The following is a 20,000-nucleotide window of genomic DNA, read 5'->3' as shown; positions in this document are numbered from 1 at the left end:
GTTTATTTTTTTTATTTTTTATTTATTTATTTTATTAAATCAACATAAAAAACACAAGATACACTTACCTCCCTCCCCCCATTTATTTCTGTTATCAATATTCTGCTTCCTACATTATATATCAATATATATCAATACAGTCTGCAAGGGATACAGTCCGTAAGCACACATGATTGTGCGTGCTGCTGCTCCACTAATAGTACTAACCTTTAACACTTCATTTGACTCATTTTCATTCATTACTAGTTTCTATGTAACTGTTTTTATATTGTTTTACTTTCTTTTTTATTCAAGAAAATGTTTTTAATTTAGTTATCTTATTTTATTATTTAAAAAAAAAAAGTACATTATCTTCACCATACCTGGTTGTCCAAATTAGGCATAATAATGTGTTAATTCCACGACTGCATATATCGGTTGATATCTGTATCGGTAATTAAAGAGTTGGACAATATCGGAATATCGGATATCGGCAAAAAGCCATTATCGGACATCCCTAAATACAACAAATCCTTTTCAACTTATATTCAATTGAATAGACTGCAAAGACAAGATATTTAACGTTGGAACTGGTAAACTTTGTTATTTTTTGTAAATATTAGCTCATTTGGAATTTGATGCCTGCAACATGTTTTGAAAAAGCTGGCACGAGTGGCAAAAAAGAGTGAGAAAGTTAAAGAATGCTCATAAAAATACTTATTTGGAACATCCCACAGGTGAACGGGCTAATTGGGAACAGGTGGGTGCCATGATTGGGTATAAAAGCAGCTTCCATGAAATGCTCAGTCGTTCACAGACAAGGACGGGGCGAGGGTCACCACTTTGTCAACAAATGCCTGAGCAAATTGTTGAAGAACAACATTTCTCAACAAGGAATTTAGGGATGTCACCATCTACGCTCCGTAATATCATCAAAATTTTCGGAGAATCTGGAGAAATCACTGCACTTAAGCGATGATATCACACACCTCGGATCCCTCAGGCGGTACTGCATCCAAAAGCCACATGGGTGTGTAAGGGATATCACCACATGGGCTCAGGAACACTTCAGAAAACCACTGTCAGTAACTACAGTCGGTCGCCACGTCTGTAAGTGCAAGTTAAAACTCTACTATGCCAAGCCACAGCCATTTATCAACAACACCCAGAAACGTCATGCATTAAATTCTAAAAGTAATGATTATTTGCCCCCCCCCCAAAAAATCACGTTTCTCAGTGTGAACATGAAATATCTTGTCTTTGCAGTCTATTCAATTGAATATAAGTTGAAAATATATAAGGATTAAAAGGAACTTCACGGGTTTTGTAGAAAGGTGATCCCATGCACAAGGGTGTTGTGGTCCAGGTTTAGAGGGCTTCTGATGTATCCCACAATGCATTGCCGGCAGCCAAATTGAAAGGTTAGAGTCATCGTCCATGAAATAACATTGCACCATGCATTGTTGATCAAATATAACCATAGATGTCAACATTGTGTATGGGATTGTTTATGAAAGTATCCAAATGTCCTTCCATGTTAATGACGACATGTGAGAGTCAGACGTAAACAAACCAGTTGTGTTGTAAACTGCGTGCAGTAGCTCGTTCTCCTCTTTTGTGCGACAAAGTTCCTCCCGGTACTCTGCCATCGTCCTTTCTATCGCCGCAAAGATTTCTTCCGCCGCCGCACTTAGTCGCTGATTCACCAACACTCTCAGCATTTGTAGTTTGCACATTTCCCACACAACCGCAACACTTTACACTCACACTCGATGACGTGCAGCTAACAGGCTAAGCTAACTAAGCTAGCCTGAAAAGCTCCGGAGTTTACTGAGACGAATCGAGCCAAATAAGTAAGGAGGTGTAGTTTATTATACGATAGACGAATATACACACACAAAAAAACACAGAAACGAAGGAATTAACGCAGATGAATGATCAAACTGTTCGTTTCTGTTGACGCTGTTGCTACGCGATCGGTCCGCGCATGCGCACGACCGACATCATTTTGTTCTCGTTTTACGACATTTCTGTTCGTTTACGCTCGCAGCGGGCTGCGTTCTATTTGTACCGCATTAATTAATTAATTTAATAAAAATAGATTTTATTTGTAAAAAGCACTTTGCATCGAGCAAACAACCTCAAAGTGCATTAAAAAATAATAATAAAAGGATAATAATACAAATAGATAAAAATAAAAACTAGAACTAGCACGCATAAATCTAAAATAAGGCTTTTTTTTTTTTTTTAAAGAAGGGTTTTTAAGCCTTTTTTAAAAGCATTCACATGAATACGTTTATACTTATGTAACCTATTTTTATGGGCTTCCCTCTTTGTGATCTGTTATACGCTGTTATACAGTATATGCCTTGAGCTCTTATTTTGAAGGCGCTAAGAGCGGAAATGATGACACGTTGAAAATAAAGACAATAAAGTGGTCATCGTGTAAAACTGGAGCCTCCGTGTTTGTTATTTTGTAGTTTTATACAGTATAGGCAAAAAAATATAACCCTCGGTTACATTTACTCCAGTTTTACACGAGGACACTTTATTTCCAAAACCTCCGCTTCACTACAACGTGTCATCACTTCCGCTCTTAGCGTCTTCAGAATAAGAGCTCAAGGCATATACTGTATTACCGCGTATAACAGGAATTTAACATCACAAAAAGGAAAGCCCATAAAAATAGGTTACACTTATTGGGCCATCGTATGAAAACTACACTTTATTAAAACATTTTTGATAAACTCGACTTAGTGAACGCTGGACCTTCACATGCGCGTGTAGCTTGTTAGCTGCTAACAAGCTAAGCTAACTAGCAAACTGAGCTAGCCTGAAAAGCTCCGGAGTTTACTGAGACGAATCGACCCAAATAAGTAAGGAGTTGTAGTTTCTCATACGATAGACGAATACACACAAACGAAGGAATTAACGCAGATGAATGATCAAACTGTTCTTTTCTGTTGACGGTGTTGCTACGCGCCAGTCCGCGCATGCGCAATACCGCCATCATTGTTATTGTTTTACGACATTGACCTTTTTTGTTATTGTTTTACGACAGTTACATTCGTTTACGCTCGCAGCAAAGAAGCGGGCTGCGTTGTATTTGTACCGCGTTAATTCATTCATTTATACATTTATACTTATTCGGCCATCGTATGAAAACTACACTTTATTATTATTATTATTTTGATAAACTCGACTTAGTGAACGCTCGACATTCCCAGGCGAGTGTAGCTTGCTAGTTAGCTTAGCTTGTTAGCTGCTAACAAGCTAAGCTAGCCTAAAAACTCTGGAGTTTACTGAGACGAATCGAGCCAAATAAGTAAGGAGGTGTAGTTTATTATCCAATAGACGAATACACACAAACACAGAAACGAAGGAATTAACGCAGACGAATGATCAAACTGTTCTTTTCTGTTGATACTGTTGCTACGCGATCGGTCCGCGCATGCGCAAGACCGCCATAATCTTTGTTATTGTTTTACGACATTTACCTTTTTTGTTATTGTTTTGCGACACTTACGTTCGTTTACACTCGCAGCGAAGTAGCGTTTTCAAGAAGCCTCAAGTTGTGCTCCACAGAACAGGTTTGTTTATTTCTTACTCTCACGTGTTTACTGGCTTTATAGTTTATCATTACCATAAATAACTGGTGGGGTATTTTTACTGAGTGGAAGAGCATTGTCAAGACGTGGAAAAAAGTATGTATGAGTTTGTATTTGCACTCCAAAAATAATAATATACAATACATCTGTAAGTGCAATTTAAAACTCCACTATGCAAAGCCAAAGCCATTTATCAACAACACCCAGAAACGTCGCCGGCTTCGCTTGCTGCCATTAAATTCTAAGTTAATGATTATTTGCAAAAAAAATGTACTATCTCAGTGTGAACATTAAATACCTTGTCTTTACAGTCTATTCAATTGAATATAAGTTGAAAAGGATTTGTTGTATTCTCTTTTTATTTACCATTTACACAACGTGACAACGTCACTGCTTTTGGGGTTTGTGCGTGCAATGGTAATAATAACACTAATTTGTTTTATTACTTTGGTTTTTGGCGTTGGTTCTCTCATATTTGGTATTCGGTTTGAGCCGAGAATTTCAGTTCGTCTGTAGTTATGACTGTCAGGTTCAAACACTGATGACATCTATTAAACAAGACAAGAAGCAAGGAATCAAACAGACAGAATTACATTTGGCTCAATTGAGGAAAGACGTCTGGACTGTACTCTTTAAACAGTCTCACCACGCTCTGGCAAAAGATTGTACGCCTCCTCTTTTATTTGGACTTTCCCTGATTACATGGCAACGGCTGTTTCTAAGGGCCGGGGGGTCGTAAACAGCCGTCGCCTTTGATTACAAAACAGTTCAAAGAAAAGGTCCTTGGAGGGGAGTCAGGTCCTGCTTCCTCTTTGCTTTGTAGATCTCGGGTCAAGACAATATCTTTCTGTTGATTACGATACATGAAAGAAACAGAACACCTTCATGTTGCTTCCCATCCTACACAGTGGAGTTTTACAAGCCGTCTTCTTGGTAGGATCAAAGACAGCGTTTGTCTTCTCGCCGAGAACTCGTGGCAACACAAAGTTTTGTGATAACTTACCGTATTTTTCGGACTATAAGTCGCAGTTTTTTTCATAGTTTGGCCGGGGGTGCGACTTATACTCAGGAGCGACTTATGTGTGAAATTATTAACACATTAGTGTAAAATATCAAATAATATTATTGATGTCATTCACGTAAGAGACTAGACGTATAAGATTTCATGGGATTTAGCGATTAGGAGTGACAGATTGTTTGGTAAACGTATAGCATGTTCTATATGTTATAGTTATTGGAATGACTCTTACCATAATATGTTACGTTAACATACCAGTTGGTTATTTATGCCTCATATAACGTACACTTATTCAGCCTGTTGTTCACTATTCTTTATTTATTAGGGCCCGCACGGCCCATGTAAAAGGAATCCCAACGGGAGTCCTTTTGCATTGGGACGAAAAGACCTATTGTTATTGTAAGGTTTTATTATTATTATTCTTTATTATTATTCTTCCGCAGCTTTGCGCACTACTTTGCCCCCCTTAACATGCTTCAAAACTCACCAAATTTTACACACATAAAAAAAAAAATCAAAATTGCGCTCTAGCGCCCCCTAGGGAAAAAACAAAAACAAACCGCCTGTAACCCCCACTAGGAAGGTCGTAGAGACATGAAACAAAAACCTCTATGTAGGTCTCACTCAGACCTACATTTCATAATTTGACATCCTCGGGCAAAAACCAACAGGAAGTTGGCAATTTCCCCTTCAAGACAAAAATGTACTAAAAACAATAATTTTTGCCTTTTTGAGCTGTAATTTGACCCCCTTAAAATACTTCAAAAATCACCAAACTTTTCACACGCATCAGGACTTGTGGAAATTGCGATCTAAGAAAAAAAACGAACCCCAAAGCTCAAAATTGCGCAAATTTTGAATAAAACAGAGACAAAACTGCTCCTCAGAGGAAAACACAGACAAAACTGCTTGTAACTTCTGGTAGGAACGTCTTAGAGACATGAAACAAAAACCTCTATGTAGGTCTCACTTAGACCTACACTACCGTTCAAAAGTTTGGGGTCACCCAAACAATTTTGTGGAATAGCCTTCATTTCTAAGAACAAGAATAGACTGTCGAGTTTCAGATGAAAGCTCTCTTTTTCTGGCCATTTTGAGCGTTTAATTGACCCCACAAATGTGATGCTCCAGAAACTCAATCTGCTCAAAGGAAGGTCAGTTTTGTAGCTTCTGTAACGAGCTAAAGTGTTTTCAGATGTGTGAACATGATTGCACAAGGCTTTTCTAATCATCAATTAGCCTTCTGAGCCAATGAGCAAACACATTGTACCATTAGAACACTGGAGTGATAGTTGCTGGAAATGGGCCTCTATACACCTATGTAGATACTGCACCAAAAAGCAGACATTTGCAGCTAGAATAGTCATTTACCACATTAGCAATGTATAGAGTGTATTTCTTTCAAGTTAAGACTAGTTTAAAGTTATCTTCATTGAAAAGTACAGTGCTTTTCCTTCAAAAATAAGGACATTTCAATGTGACCCCAAACTTTTGAACGGTAGTGTACATTTCATAGATTGACATCCTTCAGCAAAAATCAACAGGAAGTTTGAAATCCCCCTTTCAAAACTAAATTTTTGTAAAAAAAACGGCCACCAAACATCAAACATTATCTCCTCTGAGCGCGTTTGTCGTTTCGGCTTCAAACTACTACAGGAGAGAGATTGAACCCTTCTGATTGACGGATACTCAAAGAGTTTGGATAAGTGCTACGGTTTTGATTTTACGCGCCTTCAAAGAAAAGAACCAGTGTGCCGCAGCACCTAGGAAAAAAAAACACAGACACAACTTCCTCTAACTCCCAGTACGAATATCGTAGAGACATGAAACAAAAACCTCTATGTAGGTCTGACTTAGAGCTAGATTTCATACACTGACATCCTTCAGCAAAAATCAACAGGACGTTGGCAATCACCCCTTCAAAACAAAAGTTTCATAAAAACACTAATTTTTGCCTCTTTGAGCTGTAATTTGACCCCCTTAAAATACTTCAAAACTCACCAAACTTTTTACACACATCAGGACTGGCGGAAATTGCGACTAGCACCTGCCAAATATGCGGGCCCGACCAACGCTGCTTGCAGCTTTAATTTGAAATTGCCTTTCAAATGTCTATTCTTGGTGTTGGCTTTTATCAAATACATTTCCCCAAAAAATGCGACTTATACTCCAGTGCGACTTATATATGTTTTTTTCCTTCTTTATTATGCATTTTCGGCCGGTGCGACTTATACTCCGGAGCGACTTATACTCTGAAAAATACGGTAGATACAATTATTCTGACAATGACGTCTTTAAAGGCCTACTGAAAGCCACTACTAGCGACCACGCAGTCTGATAGTTTATACATCAATGATGAAATCTTAACATTGCAACACATGCCAATACGGCCGGGTTAACTTATAAAGTGACATTTTAAATTTCCAGCCACACTTCCGGTTGAAAACGTCTAGATATGATGACGTATGCGCGTGACGGAATCAGTTGATGCGGAAGTATTGGCACCCCATTGAATCCAATACAAAAAAGCTCTGTTTTCATTTCATAATTCCACAGTATTCTGGACATCTGTGTTGGTGAATCTTTTGCAATTTGTTTAATGAACAATGGAGACGGCAAAGAAGAAAGTTGTAGGTGGGATCGGTGTAATAGCGGATCGGTGTATTAGCGGCGTACTACAACACAACCAGGAAGACAGAGATGGATAGCAGACGCGTTAGCCGCCGAACTCACCTTAACTTCCTCCGTCTCGCCGACCGCATCTGTGATCGGGTGAAGTCCTTCGTCGCACCGTCGAGCGTTGGAACGCAGGTGAGCACGGGTGTTGATGAGCAGATGAGGGCTGGATGGCGTAGGTGGATAGCTAATGTTTTTAGCATAGCTCTGGGAGGTACGGTTGCTAAGTTAGCTTTAATGGCGTCGTTAGCAACAGCATTGTTAAGCTTCGCCAGGCTGGAAAGCATTAACCGTGTATTTACATGTCCATGGTTTAATAGTATTGTTGATCTTCTGTCTATCCTTCCAGTCAGGGGTTTATTTCTTTTGTTTCTACCGTATTTCCTTGAATAGCCGCAGGGGCGCTAATTAATTTAAAACCTCCTGTCACTCCGGCGTTTACCGGAAGCCTGCGGGATGGCCGTGCATGCGCTAATTATTTTAAAACCTCTTCTCACTCCGGCGTTTACCAAAAGGAATGCGCTTAGGCGTGCGCTTTGAGTGTGATGTAAGCATACCATCATGAAAAGCACATTTAATAAAAAAAACGTTATTATGGTCTTACCTGTACTTATAAATGGAGTCCATTTGCAGCTCCTTCCGACCAAAAGCATCGATAACTTGTTTATAGAAGTCTTCCTTATTTTCTTTCTTCAGTTTTAAAAAAGTCTCTCTCATACCGTATTTGACACACGCAGCTACGGTATATTAATAAAACATAGCTGCTTACTGTTCTTTTTAGCATACTGTACCGGTATTCAATAGCTTGGACCTTAAATCCTACTGAATAGCTCTTTATCTTTTTTCCTTTGTGCGATTGTAAACTACTGAAAGCAGCTTCCTCCATTTTGAAAATGAGGACAGGTAAAGCGTCACTCGTGACGTAACGAATTTGACCCGGCGGACGTTCTAGACATATGCTAAATATTTTGCGAAACGAGTTTGTCCCGGCGAAAATTATAGACATGCGATAATAAAATTTATATTTTGCGAAACGAATTTGATCCGGCGTTAATAATGAACCGGCGATAAGGCCAAGCATGCGTTAATTATTTTGAGAAACGAGTTTGACCCGGAAGTAATTCTAGACGTGCGAATACTATATTCCCTGCGCCAATTCAAGGAAATACGGTATATGCAGTTAAGCACGATGCTATCACGTTAGCTCCGTAGCTAAAGCATTTCGCCGATGTATTGTCGTGGAGATAAAAGTCACTGTGAATGTCCATTTCGCGTTCTTGACTCTCATTTTCAAGAGGATATAGTATCCCAGGTGGTTTAAAATACAAATCCGTGATCCACAATAGAAAAAGGAGAGAGTGTGGAATCCAATGAGCCAGCTTGTACCTAAGTTACGGTCAGAGCGAAAAAAGATATGTCTTGCACTGCACTCTAGTCCTTCACTCGAACGTTCCTCATCCACAAATCTTTCATCCTCGCTCAAACTAATGGGGTAATCGTCGCTTTCTCGGTCCGAATCTCTCTCGCTGCGTTGAAAACAATAGGAAAATGTGAGGAGCCTTTCAATTGACTACGTCACGCTACTTCCGGTAGGGGCAAGGCTTTTTTTTTATCAGATACCAAAAGTTGCGATCTTTATCGTCAATGTTCTCTACTAAATCCTTTCAGCCAAAATATGGCAATATCGCAAAATGATCAAGTATGACTAGAGATGTCCGATAATATCGGCCTGCCGATATTATCGGCCGATATATGCGTTAAAATGTAATATCGGAAATTATCGGTATCGTTTTTTTATTATCTGTATCGTTTGTTTGTTTTTGTTTGTTTTTATTAAATCAACATAAAAAACAGCCGATATATGCGTTAAAATGTAATATCGGAAATTATCGGTATCGTTTTTTTTATTATCGGTATCGTTTTTTTATTTTTCATTTATTTATTTTTTTATTTTTTTATTAAATCCACATAAAAAACACAAGATACACTTACAATTAGTGCACCAAGCCAAAAAACCTCCCTCCCCCATTTACACTCATTCACACAAAAGGGTTGTTTCTTTCTGTTATTAATATTCTGCTTCCTACATGATATATCAATATATATCAATACAGTCTGCAAGGGATACAGTCCGTAAGCACACATGATTGTGCGTGCTGCTGCTCCACTAATAGTACTAACCTTTAACAGTTAATTTTACTCATTTTCATTCATTACTAGTTTCTATGTAACTGTTTTTATATTGTTGTACTTTCTTTTTTATTCAAGAAAATGTTTTTAATTTATTTATCTTATTTTACTAATTAAAAAAAAAAAGTACCTTATCTTCACCATACCTGGTTGTCCAAATTAGGCATAATAATGTGTTAATTCCACGACTGCATATATCGGTTGATATCGGTATCGGTAATTAAAGAGTTGGACAATACCGGAATATCGGCAAAAAGTCATTATCGGACTTTCCTAAGTATGACACATAGAATGGATCTGCTATCCCCGTTTAAATAAATAAAAATAATTTCAGTAGGCCTTTAAAGTCAAAGTGGGGATTAATGAGATCCTCAAACCGTACCAAAACACAGCTGGTGCAGGACGATGTCTCACACGGCCGAGAAAAGCCGGACTTGTAAAAAAGTAAAAGTAAAAAAAAAATTTTTTTATTTTAAAGAATAATAAATAGATTTTAATTTAATTCTTCATTTTAGCTTCTATTTTTCCGACGAAGAATTTTCGTGAAATACTTCTTCAAACTTATCATGATTAAAATTCAAAAAAATTATTCTGGCCAATCCAGAAAATCTGTAGAATCAAATTTAAATCTTATTTCAAAGTCTTTTGAATTTTTTAAAAAAAATTTTTGTTCTGGAAAATCTAGAAAAAATAGTCATTTGTCTTGGTCCAATTTGCTATATACTCTAACAAAGTGTAGATTGGATTTTAACCTATTTAAAACATGTCATCAAAATTCTAAAATTAATCTTAATCAGGAAAAATGACTAATGATGTTCCATAAATTATTTTTTAAAGTTTTTCTCTTCTTTTTTTCGGTTGAATTTTGAATTTTAAAGAGTCGAAATTAAAGACAAACGATGTGTCAAAATTTAATTGTAATTTTTTTTCGTGTTTTCTCCTCGTATGTGATTGTCTCGTGTCCTGCAGACGTCTGCGACTCTTGAGGAGCCGGAGTGGACCTCCAGGATGGAGCAGCAGGAGCCACATTCCCCCCACCTTCAAGAGGAAAAGGAGGAGTTACAGACCCCCCACTTCAAAGTGGAAGACGACGATCCACAGCCTCCCCACTTTAAAGAGGAAGAGGAAGAGTCACAGACCCCTCGCATTGAGGATATACAGTCCCTTCACGTAAAAGAGGAACAGGAGGATCCGCAGCCCTCCGACGTCAAAGAGGAAGAGGAGGAGCAGCGCGTCGATCAAGAGGGAGAACACCTGGAATGGCTGCAGGAGTTCCGACTGACGGGTGTGCTGGTGAAGGGTGAGGACGACCAGGTGGAGAAGAGAGAGGTGGCAGCTCCGAGCAGCAGCTCAACACAAGATGGAGGTGGAGCAGACGAGGTCGTAGACGGTGAGGACACGAGGTCACCCTCTGACGGTGACACCACACACTTCACATGCTCGCACTGCCGCAAAACTTTTAACCACCGCTGCAGTCTGAAGCGACACATGCGAGCACACACCGGGGAGAAACCCTTCGCCTGCTTAGTTTGCGGCAAAAGATTCTCTCAGGGGGCCAACCTGAAAGTACACGCGAGGACGCACACGGGAGAAAAACCGCATTCCTGCCCCAGCTGCCTCAAAAGCTTCTGCGACCCCTCGGCGCTCGTCGCGCACACGAGGACGCACACCGGAGAGAAACCGTATGTCTGTTCAGAGTGCGGCGAAAGCCTAGTCAATAGTCAGTGTCTGAAGGTGCACGTGAGGAGGAAACACACCGGCGAAAGACCGTTTTCCTGTTCGGGCTGCGACAAGAGCTTTTGTGACCGCTCGGCGCTGGTGGTGCACGCCAGGCGACACACGGGGGAGAAAGTGTTCAAATGCGGTGTGTGTGAGGAAAGATTCTCTTACAAGTACCAGTGTAAGAAACACCAGTGCGCTGGTGGGAGCGGCGGCAGGAAATGAGGCCGCACCATTTCTAACTAACGTCCACAACGTAAACATCACCAAATATAACATGTCATCGCAACACAATCTTCTTAATAGTTTATTCATCCTTTTTTTTCAGTCACAAAAGGTGACAGTACACCATACAAATATATATATACATATATGTATATATGTATGTATATCAGGGGTCACCAACACGGTGCCCGCGGGCACCAGGTAGCCCGTAAGGACCAGATGAGTAGCCCGCTGGCCTGTTCTAAAAATAGCTCAAATAGCAGCACTTACCAGTGAGCTGCATCTATTTTTTAAATGTTATTTATTTACTAGCAAGCTGGTCTCGCTTTGCCCGACATTTTTAATTCTAAGAGAGACAAAACTCAAATAGAATTTTTCAATTTTATTTATTTACTAGCAAGCTGGTCTCGCTTTGCCCGACATTTTTAATTGTAAGAGAGACAAAACTCAAATAGAATTTTTCAATTTTATTTATTTACTAGCAAGCTGGTCTCGCTTTGCCCGACATTTTTAATTGTAAGAGAGACAAAACTCAAATAGAATTTGAAAATCCAAGGAAATATTTGAAAGACTTGGTCTTCACTTGTTTAAATAAATTCATTCATTTTTTTTACTTTGCTTCTTATAACTTTCAGAAAGACAATTTTAAAGAAAAAATACAACCTTAAAAATGATTTTAGGATTTTTAAACACATATACCTTTTTACCTTTTAAATTCCTTCCTTTTCTTTCCTGACAATTTAAATCAATGTTCAAGTAAAACAATTTTTTTTTATTGTAAAGAATAATAAATAGACTTTAATTTAATTCTTCATTTTAGCTTCTATTTTTCCGACGAAGAATATTCGTGAAATATTTCTTCAAACTTATTATGATTAAAATTCAAAAAAATTATTCTGGCAAATCCAGAAAATCTGTAGAATCAAATTTAAATCTTATTTCAAAGTCTTTTGAATTTTTTAAAAAAAATTTTGTTCTGGAAAATCTAGAAAAAATAGTCATTTTTCTTGGTCCAATTTGTTATATCAATCAATCAATCAATGTTTATTTATATAGCCCTAAATCACAAGTGTCTCAAAGGGCTGTACAAGCCACAACGACATCCTCGGTACAGAGCCCACATACGGGCAAGGAAAAACTCACCCCAGTGGGACGTCGGTGAATGACTATGAGAAACCTTGGAGAGGACCGCATATGTGGGTAACCCCCCCCCTCTAGGGGAGACCGAAAGCAACGGATGTCGAGTGGGTCTGACATAACATTGTGAAAGTCCAGTCCACAGTGGATCCAACACATCAGCGGGAGTCCAGTCCACAGCGGGGCCAACAGGAAACCATCCCGAGCGGAGACGGGTCAGCAGCGCAGAGATGTCCCCAACCGATGCACAGGCTAGTGGTCCACCCGGGGTCCCGGCTCTGGACAGCCAGCACTTCATCCATGGCCACCGGACCTATGCAACTCCCCCTCGCAAGGGACAGGGGAGAAGAGGAGAGAAGAAAAGAAACGGCAGATCAACTGGTCTAAAAAAGGGGGGGTCTATTTAAAGGCTAGATTATACAAATGAGTTTTAAGATGGGACTTAAATGCTTCTACTGAGGTAGCATCTCTAACTGTTACCGGGAGGGCATTCCAGAGTACTGGAGCCCGAATAGAAAACGCTCTATAGCCCGCAGACTTTTTTTGGGCTCTGGGAATCACTAATAAGCCGGAGTTCTTTGAACGCAGATTTCTTGTCGGGACATATGGTACAATACAATCGGCGAGATAGGCTGGAGCTAAACCGTGTAATATTTTATACGTAAGTAGTAAAACCTTAAAGTCGCATCTTAAGTGCACAGGAAGCCAGTGCAAGTGAGCCAGTATAGGCGTAATATGATCAAACTTTCTTGTTTTTGTCAAAAGTCTAGCAGCCGCATTTTGTACCAACTGTAATCTTTTAATGCTAGACATAGGGAGGCCCGAAAATAATACGTTACAGTAATCGAGACGAGACGTAACGAACGCATGAATAATGATCTCAGCGTCGCTAGTGGACAAGATGGAACGAATTTTAGCGATATTACGGAGATGAAAGAAGGCCGTTTTAGTAACACTCTTAATGTGTGACTCAAACGAGAGAGTTGGGTGGAAGATAATACCCAGATTCTTTACCGAGTCTCCTTGTTTAATTGTTTGGTTGTCAAATGTTAAGGTGGTATTATTAAATAGATGTTGGTGTCTAGCAGGACCGATAATCAGCATTTCCGTTTTCTTAGCGTTGAGTTGCAAAAAGTTAGCGGACATCCATTGTTTAATTTCATTAAGACACGCCTCCAGCTGACTACAGTCCGGCGTGTTGGTCAGCTTTAGGGGCATGTAGAGTTGAGTGTCATCAGCATAACAGTGAAAGCTAACACCGTACTTGCGTATGATGTCACCCAGCGGCAGCATGTAAATACTAAAGAGTGCAGGGCCAAGAACCGAACCCTGGGGAACTCCGCACGTTACCTTGACATAGTCCGAGGTCACATTGTTATGGGAGACGCACTGCATCCTGTCAGTAAGATAAGAGTTAAACCAAGACAAGGCTAAGTCTGACATACCAATACGTGTTTTGATACGCTCTAATAAAATATTATGATCGACGGTATCGAAAGCGGCGCTAAGATCAAGAAGCAGCAACATAGATGACGCATCAGAATCCATCGTTAGCAATAGATCATTAGTCATTTTTGCGAGGGCTGTCTCCGTAGAGTGATTTGCCCTGAAACCGGATTGAAAAGGTTCACAGAGATTGTTAGTCACTAAGTGTTCATTTAGCTGCTGTGCAACAGTTTTTTCGAGAATTTTGGAAATAAACGGAAGGTGGGAGACCGGTCGGTAGTTTACCATGAGGTCAGGATCGAGGTTAGGTCTTTTGAGCAGAGGATGAATAACCGCTTTTTTGAATGCTAGGGGAACAGTGCCGGAGGAAAGTGATAAGTTTATAATATTTAACACTGATGGACCTAATAATACAAACAGTTCCTTGATAAGTTTCCCAGGAAGTGGGTCAAGTAAACATGTTGTTTGTTTTATCCCACTTACACGCTGTAATAATTCCTCTAATGTTATTTCATCAAAAATAGAGAGACTATTTTGGAGGGCAGTGTCCGTCGTATATACAGTCGTATTTGTGTTAATAGAACCCAGTTGTAGCTGGGATGCGTTGTCTTTAATCTCCTTTCTAATGAGTTCAATTTTCTTATTAAAGAAATTCATAAAATCATCTGCCGAGTGGGTGGAGCTACTGGGAGGAGTCCCTTGTTGGGTTAGCGATGCTACTGTACTAAACAGAAATTTAGGATCGTTTTTGTTGAGGCGGATGAGATTTGAGTAGTATTTAGCTTTAGCTAAGGTAAGCATGCGTTTATAAGTTATTAAACTATCACTCCATGCTTGATGGAAAACCTCAAGTTTAGTCGCGCGCCATTTGCGTTCCAGTTTTCTACATGATAATTTATGAGCTCTAATTTCTTCTGTAAACCATGGGGTGCGCCTTTTAGGGGCCCTTTTTTGCTTTAGCGGTGCTATACTATCAATAATTTCGCGCAAGGCATCGTCAAAGTTGTTAGTGAGTTTATCAATAGAGCCGACATAATTTGGGAATGGTGCTATTACCGAAGGCAGTAGGTCAGCAAGAGTCATCGTTGTGGCAGCCTTAATGTTGCGGCCGCTATAGCAGTTATTATTATTATTAGCTTGTTGACAAAGAGTCAAAACTTCAAATTTTATAAGGTAATGATCGGACATTACTTTAGTATATGGAAGTATCATAACTTTGGAGGTGGTGACACCCCTGACAAGCACTAGATCTATTGTATTACCGTTGCGATGCGTGGGTTCATGTATTATTTGTGTAAGACCACAGCTATCAATTATGGTTTGGAGCGCCACGCACTGAGGGTCCGATGGGGTATTCATATGGATATTAAAGTCCCCCATTATGATTATATTGTCGGCGTGCGTCACTAGATCAGCAACGAACTCTGAGAATTCACTGATAAAGTCCGAATAGGGCCCAGGGGGGCGGTAGATAACAGCCAGGTCGAGAGGTAGCGGTGTGACAGACCTCATAGTAAGCACCTCAAACGATTTATATTTATTATTTAGGTTAGGGGTAAGGTTGAAATTTTCATTGTATATTAGTGCGACACCCCCTCCCCTTTTAAGAGGGCGGGCAACATGCGCATTCGTATAGTTAGGAGGAGATGCCTCATTGAGCGCAAAAAATTCGTCCGGTTTGAGCCAGGTTTCGCTAAGACCAATGACGTTAAGATTGTTGTCTCTAATGACCTCATTAACCAATAACGCCTTGGGAGACAATGATCTTATGTTTAAAAAGCCCATATTATAGGTATTGGGCTGTTTTGACGAGTTTTTGTTAAGATTATCCGTAGTGGCAATATTAACAATGTTGCGTTTATTATGCGTAGTGCACTTTAAATAGTTTCGACCATATCTAGGAATTGATATGACGGGAATTTTCCGATTGTTTGCTTGGTGCTGCAATAGACTGGACATATCATAATTTGCCACCTCAGTAGAATGCATGTCCACCTCTGACACAGACACAACAGAAAAAACATTATGTGAATTGTGTATTATTCTAAGAGAATTGCTATGCGTACATGGATTATCCAGCCTGGCGCTGGCTAGTTCTAGCTTAACTGACTCCTCACCCGGACTAACAGACATTGTAATTGCCTGTGACCGGGCTTGCTCTAGTGTAGTCAGTCAAGTGAGACTTAAATAGTAGTCTATGTTTCTAGACAGGATGATGGCGCCTTCCTGGTTAGGGTGAAGGCCGTCTCTCATCAGCAAGCCTGGTTTGCCCCAGAAAGAGGGCCAGTTATCAATAAACGTTAGTCCCTGCGTCCTACAGTAGCTAGCCAACCACTTGTTAAGCGAGACTAATCTGCTATATCTCTCATCATTGCCTCTCGCAGGCAGGGGGCCAGAGACAATTACTCGATGCCTGGACATCTTTCTGGCGAGATCACAAGTCCTGGCTATGTTTCTCTTTGTAATCTCTGACTGTCTCATTCTAGTGTCATTGGAGCCAACGTGTACAACTATATTCGCATAATTAGTGGTGCGATTAGCCTGTCGTACGTGTTTACTAGGCCTGTTGCGAGTTAGCTCCCTAAGATTAGCTTCAATGTCAGGTGCTCTGGCCCCGGGGATACACTTTATTGTGGCTGGTTTGCTAAGCTTTATGTTTCGGGTGATGGAGTCCCCTATAACTAAGGTGTGGTGCCCGGTAGACTGGGGTGTAGGACTAGCTAAAGAGCTAAATCTATTATGCGTCTCAACCGGTACACCGTAGCTTGTAGGCTGCTTAGGACTGCTACAAGCTGGGCTAGTTAGCTCGCTACAGCTAACGCTAGCAGATGTGTCCGCAACATCTAAAGTTACGACATTACTCTGCTCTAACTGGCGGACACGGCCCTCTAGCAGAGCCAACCTCTCCGTGAGTATGGTGCAAGACGCGCAGGAAGCCATTACTCACAGTGTTTTCTGTCACCGAGTGAAGTTCCTGCTGTACTCTAACAAAGTGTAGATTGGATTTTAACCTATTTAAAACATGTCTTTAAAATTCTAAAATTAATCTTAATCAGGAAAAATTACTAATGATGTTCCATAAATTATTTTTTTAAGTTTTTCTCTTCTTTTTTTCGGTTGAATTTTGAATTTTAAAGAGTCGAAATTGAAGATAAACTATGTTTCAAAATTTAATTGTAATTTTTTTTCGTGTTTTCTCCTCTTTTAAACCGTTCAATTAAGTGTAAATATCACTAATTATTAATAATAACATAGAGTTAAAGGTAAATTGAGCAAATTGGCTATTTCTGGCAATTTATTGAAGTGTGTATCAAACTGGTAGCCCTTCGCATTAATCACTACCCAAGAAGTAGCTCTTGCTTTCAAAAAGGTTGGTGACCCCTGATGTATATAAATATGTATATACACAGACATATATGTATATATATATACACCTACATATATGTATGTGTGTATATATACACCTACATATATGTATGTGTGTATATATAAATATATACACACATACATACAGTATATATGTGTATATATATACATATATATTTATATATACACACATACATGTATGTATGTGTACATATATACATATAAAAATATGTGTCTTACCACTCGGAAGGCTTTACAATTCTGACCACTTCCTGTACATGCCACTTCTCACCAGCAACAGGCGCTGTTGCAACACTTCTTTCATCATTTAATTCAGCGTAATGCAGGCCTATTCGACCCCAAAAGGGACAAGCGGTAGAAAATAGATGGGTGGATATTGTAACATCTTTGACAACCAAAGCATGATCGTGACAATCCACATATTGTGTTATGTACGCGTGGAACTGTTATCTAAACATTGACGTGTAGCTCCTCCTCTGAACGCAAGTGCTCCTACAGCAGGGATACGATTTGTGTGTTTCTACGAAATCTGGCAAGACATTTTTTTTTAAATTGTCAATAAATCATGTTGGTCCTTTTTGTTTTGAGCTGTTTAAGTTTAAAACACATTTCTAGAAGTCCCAGCATTTTTCTGTCTACCTAGAAGACCCAGAGAGGGGTCATTTGGCCCGACGCTTTTCCCACACTAATCACTCATTTTGTTATGGTAATGAGGCTGTTAGGGGCAGTTTGTGGGGTGAGGGGGTCACACCTTACAGGCAAGACAGGTAACGGCCAAGACATAAATACCAGTGCACGTGGACTATAGCTTCATTTCCCTCAAGAATTTTGTGGTGAAAGAAGCTTCTCTCCAAGGAACGAAGATGCAGAGATTCAGCACTCAACAAGCATTGGAAATGCTCCTTTCCAATGTTAACCCTGTCGACTCGGATGGAGAAGACATCAATCTTCAGGAGGATTCAGACTCCGAGCTGTCTCAGTCATCTTCAGGTAAGATTTCATTTCATATTATTTCCTATTTTACATTTCATTTCAGTGAGGATGTTGGAAAATATAGCACCACAGTGTTTCCCACAGGGTTGACCGGGGGGGGGGGGGGGGCTCAAGAAAACACGCAGTTCGAATACTCAGTTCAATTCAAACTCTGTGTATATCTATATACTATATAGTATATAGATATACACAGAGTTTGAATTGAACTACAAAACTTTCATTGAACATATATACAGACATAGGTATAGGTAAATAAATAAATGGACAGGATATATATAGATAAATGGATGTAATAAATAAATATATAGAGAGATAAATGGATATAAATAAATATTTTTTAATATTATTTATATTTAGTTATTATATATTAAATAGATATAAATAGATGATATAAATAAATATATATACTGTACTACTGCCTGCAGACACATATCATCAGTGTTTCCCAATTCCCATATATTAATTTATTTGTGGTGGGCCGCCACTGGCACCATGTGAATAGAGCCTCCATTTTGTTTCTGAGTGCCGACTGCCGTCAGTTTTGTTGATTCTACTTCTCCTGAGGTGTCTGCAGCTTAGCCAACCTATTTGAGATGTTCTGGGATTATTATTATTATTTGCTTCTATGCTTGCATTTGTGATATCATTTGACTTTCCCATTGCTCATAATTACATTTTTTTTTCACACTACAGATGAGGAGACTGCTCCCCAACCAACAAAGAGAGCTCGGCTGGGGACTGATGTGACAGAGACTGCGAAAGATGGCACAGTATGGCATGAAGAACAGGTGGGAACGGGTCCACATTTCACCCCGCCATCGCCATACAGCGCAGATGGAGAGCCAACAGCTAAGGCCAGGAGGTCAATCACAAGTCGTCTTCAGAGCTTCCTGTGTTTCATCACTCTGGACATGCTTGGCATCATTCGAGACTGTACAGTTCAACATGCAAAGCAAACGGAGCATGTGGATTGGTTCATGGGCCTCCCTGAACTAATGGCATTTATTTCCATCACCATGATGCGGGGAATCATCAGGGTGCCATCACTGCGTGACTGCTGGTCGAAAAACCTGGGAAGCCCACAGATCATCGAAACCATGTCCCGAGGGCGTTTCCAAAACATCATGCATCACCTGCGCTTTGATGACAGAGACACCCGCAGCGAGCGAGCACAGACCGATAAGTTTGCTGCAATTTCAAACATATGGGGATTGTTTGCCACCAACTGCATCACATCCTACATCCCTGGTCAACACATCACCATCGACCAACAACTTTTCCCGTCCAAGACTCGCTGCTGTTTCCTACAGTACATTGCATCTAAACCAGACAAGTTTGGGATCAAGTTCTGGGTGGCGCGTGACTTGAAAACCAAATACGTCTGCAACATCCTCCCATATCTTGGCAAGGACGACACTCGGCCTCGTGGGGAGAGAGTGTCTGAGAGTGTAGTCATGAGGCTGATGGAACCATTCTTGGACAAGGGCAGAAATGTTACCACGGACAATTTCTTTACATCACTGTCACTTGCAAAACGACTACTTAGCCGGAATACAACCATCCTCGGCACAGTCAACAAGATTCGCAAAGAAATTCCACCGTCAACTCGACAGATGTACCGC

The 20,000-nt window shown here is 39.9% G+C and overlaps 2 protein-coding genes across 3 annotated transcripts in view; one reads left to right on the top strand and one right to left on the bottom strand.

Annotated features, from left to right (window-relative positions):
* The window catches only part of LOC133645878 (zinc finger and SCAN domain-containing protein 2-like), a 3,730-nt gene extending 1,742 nt beyond the window's left edge, over positions 1-1,988 (bottom strand). For both annotated transcript variants that reach the window (XR_009825214.1, XM_062040801.1), the window contains exon 1: positions 1,553-1,988. Coding sequence is in view for 1 of the 2 variants with exons in the window: in XM_062040801.1 (XP_061896785.1) it covers positions 1,553-1,715 (163 nt within the window). In the remaining variant the exon portion in view is untranslated. The remainder of the gene's footprint in view (positions 1-1,552) is intronic.
* Positions 1,989-3,119: 1,131 nt separating this feature from the next.
* The window catches only part of LOC133647122 (uncharacterized), a 17,679-nt gene continuing 798 nt past the window's right edge, over positions 3,120-20,000 (top strand). The window contains exons 1-4 of the mRNA XM_062043248.1: positions 3,120-3,569; positions 10,441-10,861; positions 18,241-18,375; positions 19,072-20,000. The exon at positions 19,072-20,000 is cut by the window's right edge and continues 798 nt beyond it. Coding sequence (XP_061899232.1) covers positions 10,480-10,861; positions 18,241-18,375; positions 19,072-20,000 — 1,446 coding nt within the window. The 5' untranslated portion in view covers positions 3,120-3,569; positions 10,441-10,479. The remainder of the gene's footprint in view (positions 3,570-10,440; positions 10,862-18,240; positions 18,376-19,071) is intronic.

This window comes from Entelurus aequoreus, linkage group LG03 (assembly GCF_033978785.1).
Source record: "Entelurus aequoreus isolate RoL-2023_Sb linkage group LG03, RoL_Eaeq_v1.1, whole genome shotgun sequence".
NCBI classification, from domain to species: Eukaryota; Metazoa; Chordata; class Actinopteri; order Syngnathiformes; family Syngnathidae; genus Entelurus; species Entelurus aequoreus.
This window is presented reverse-complemented; position numbering and strand designations above follow the sequence as displayed.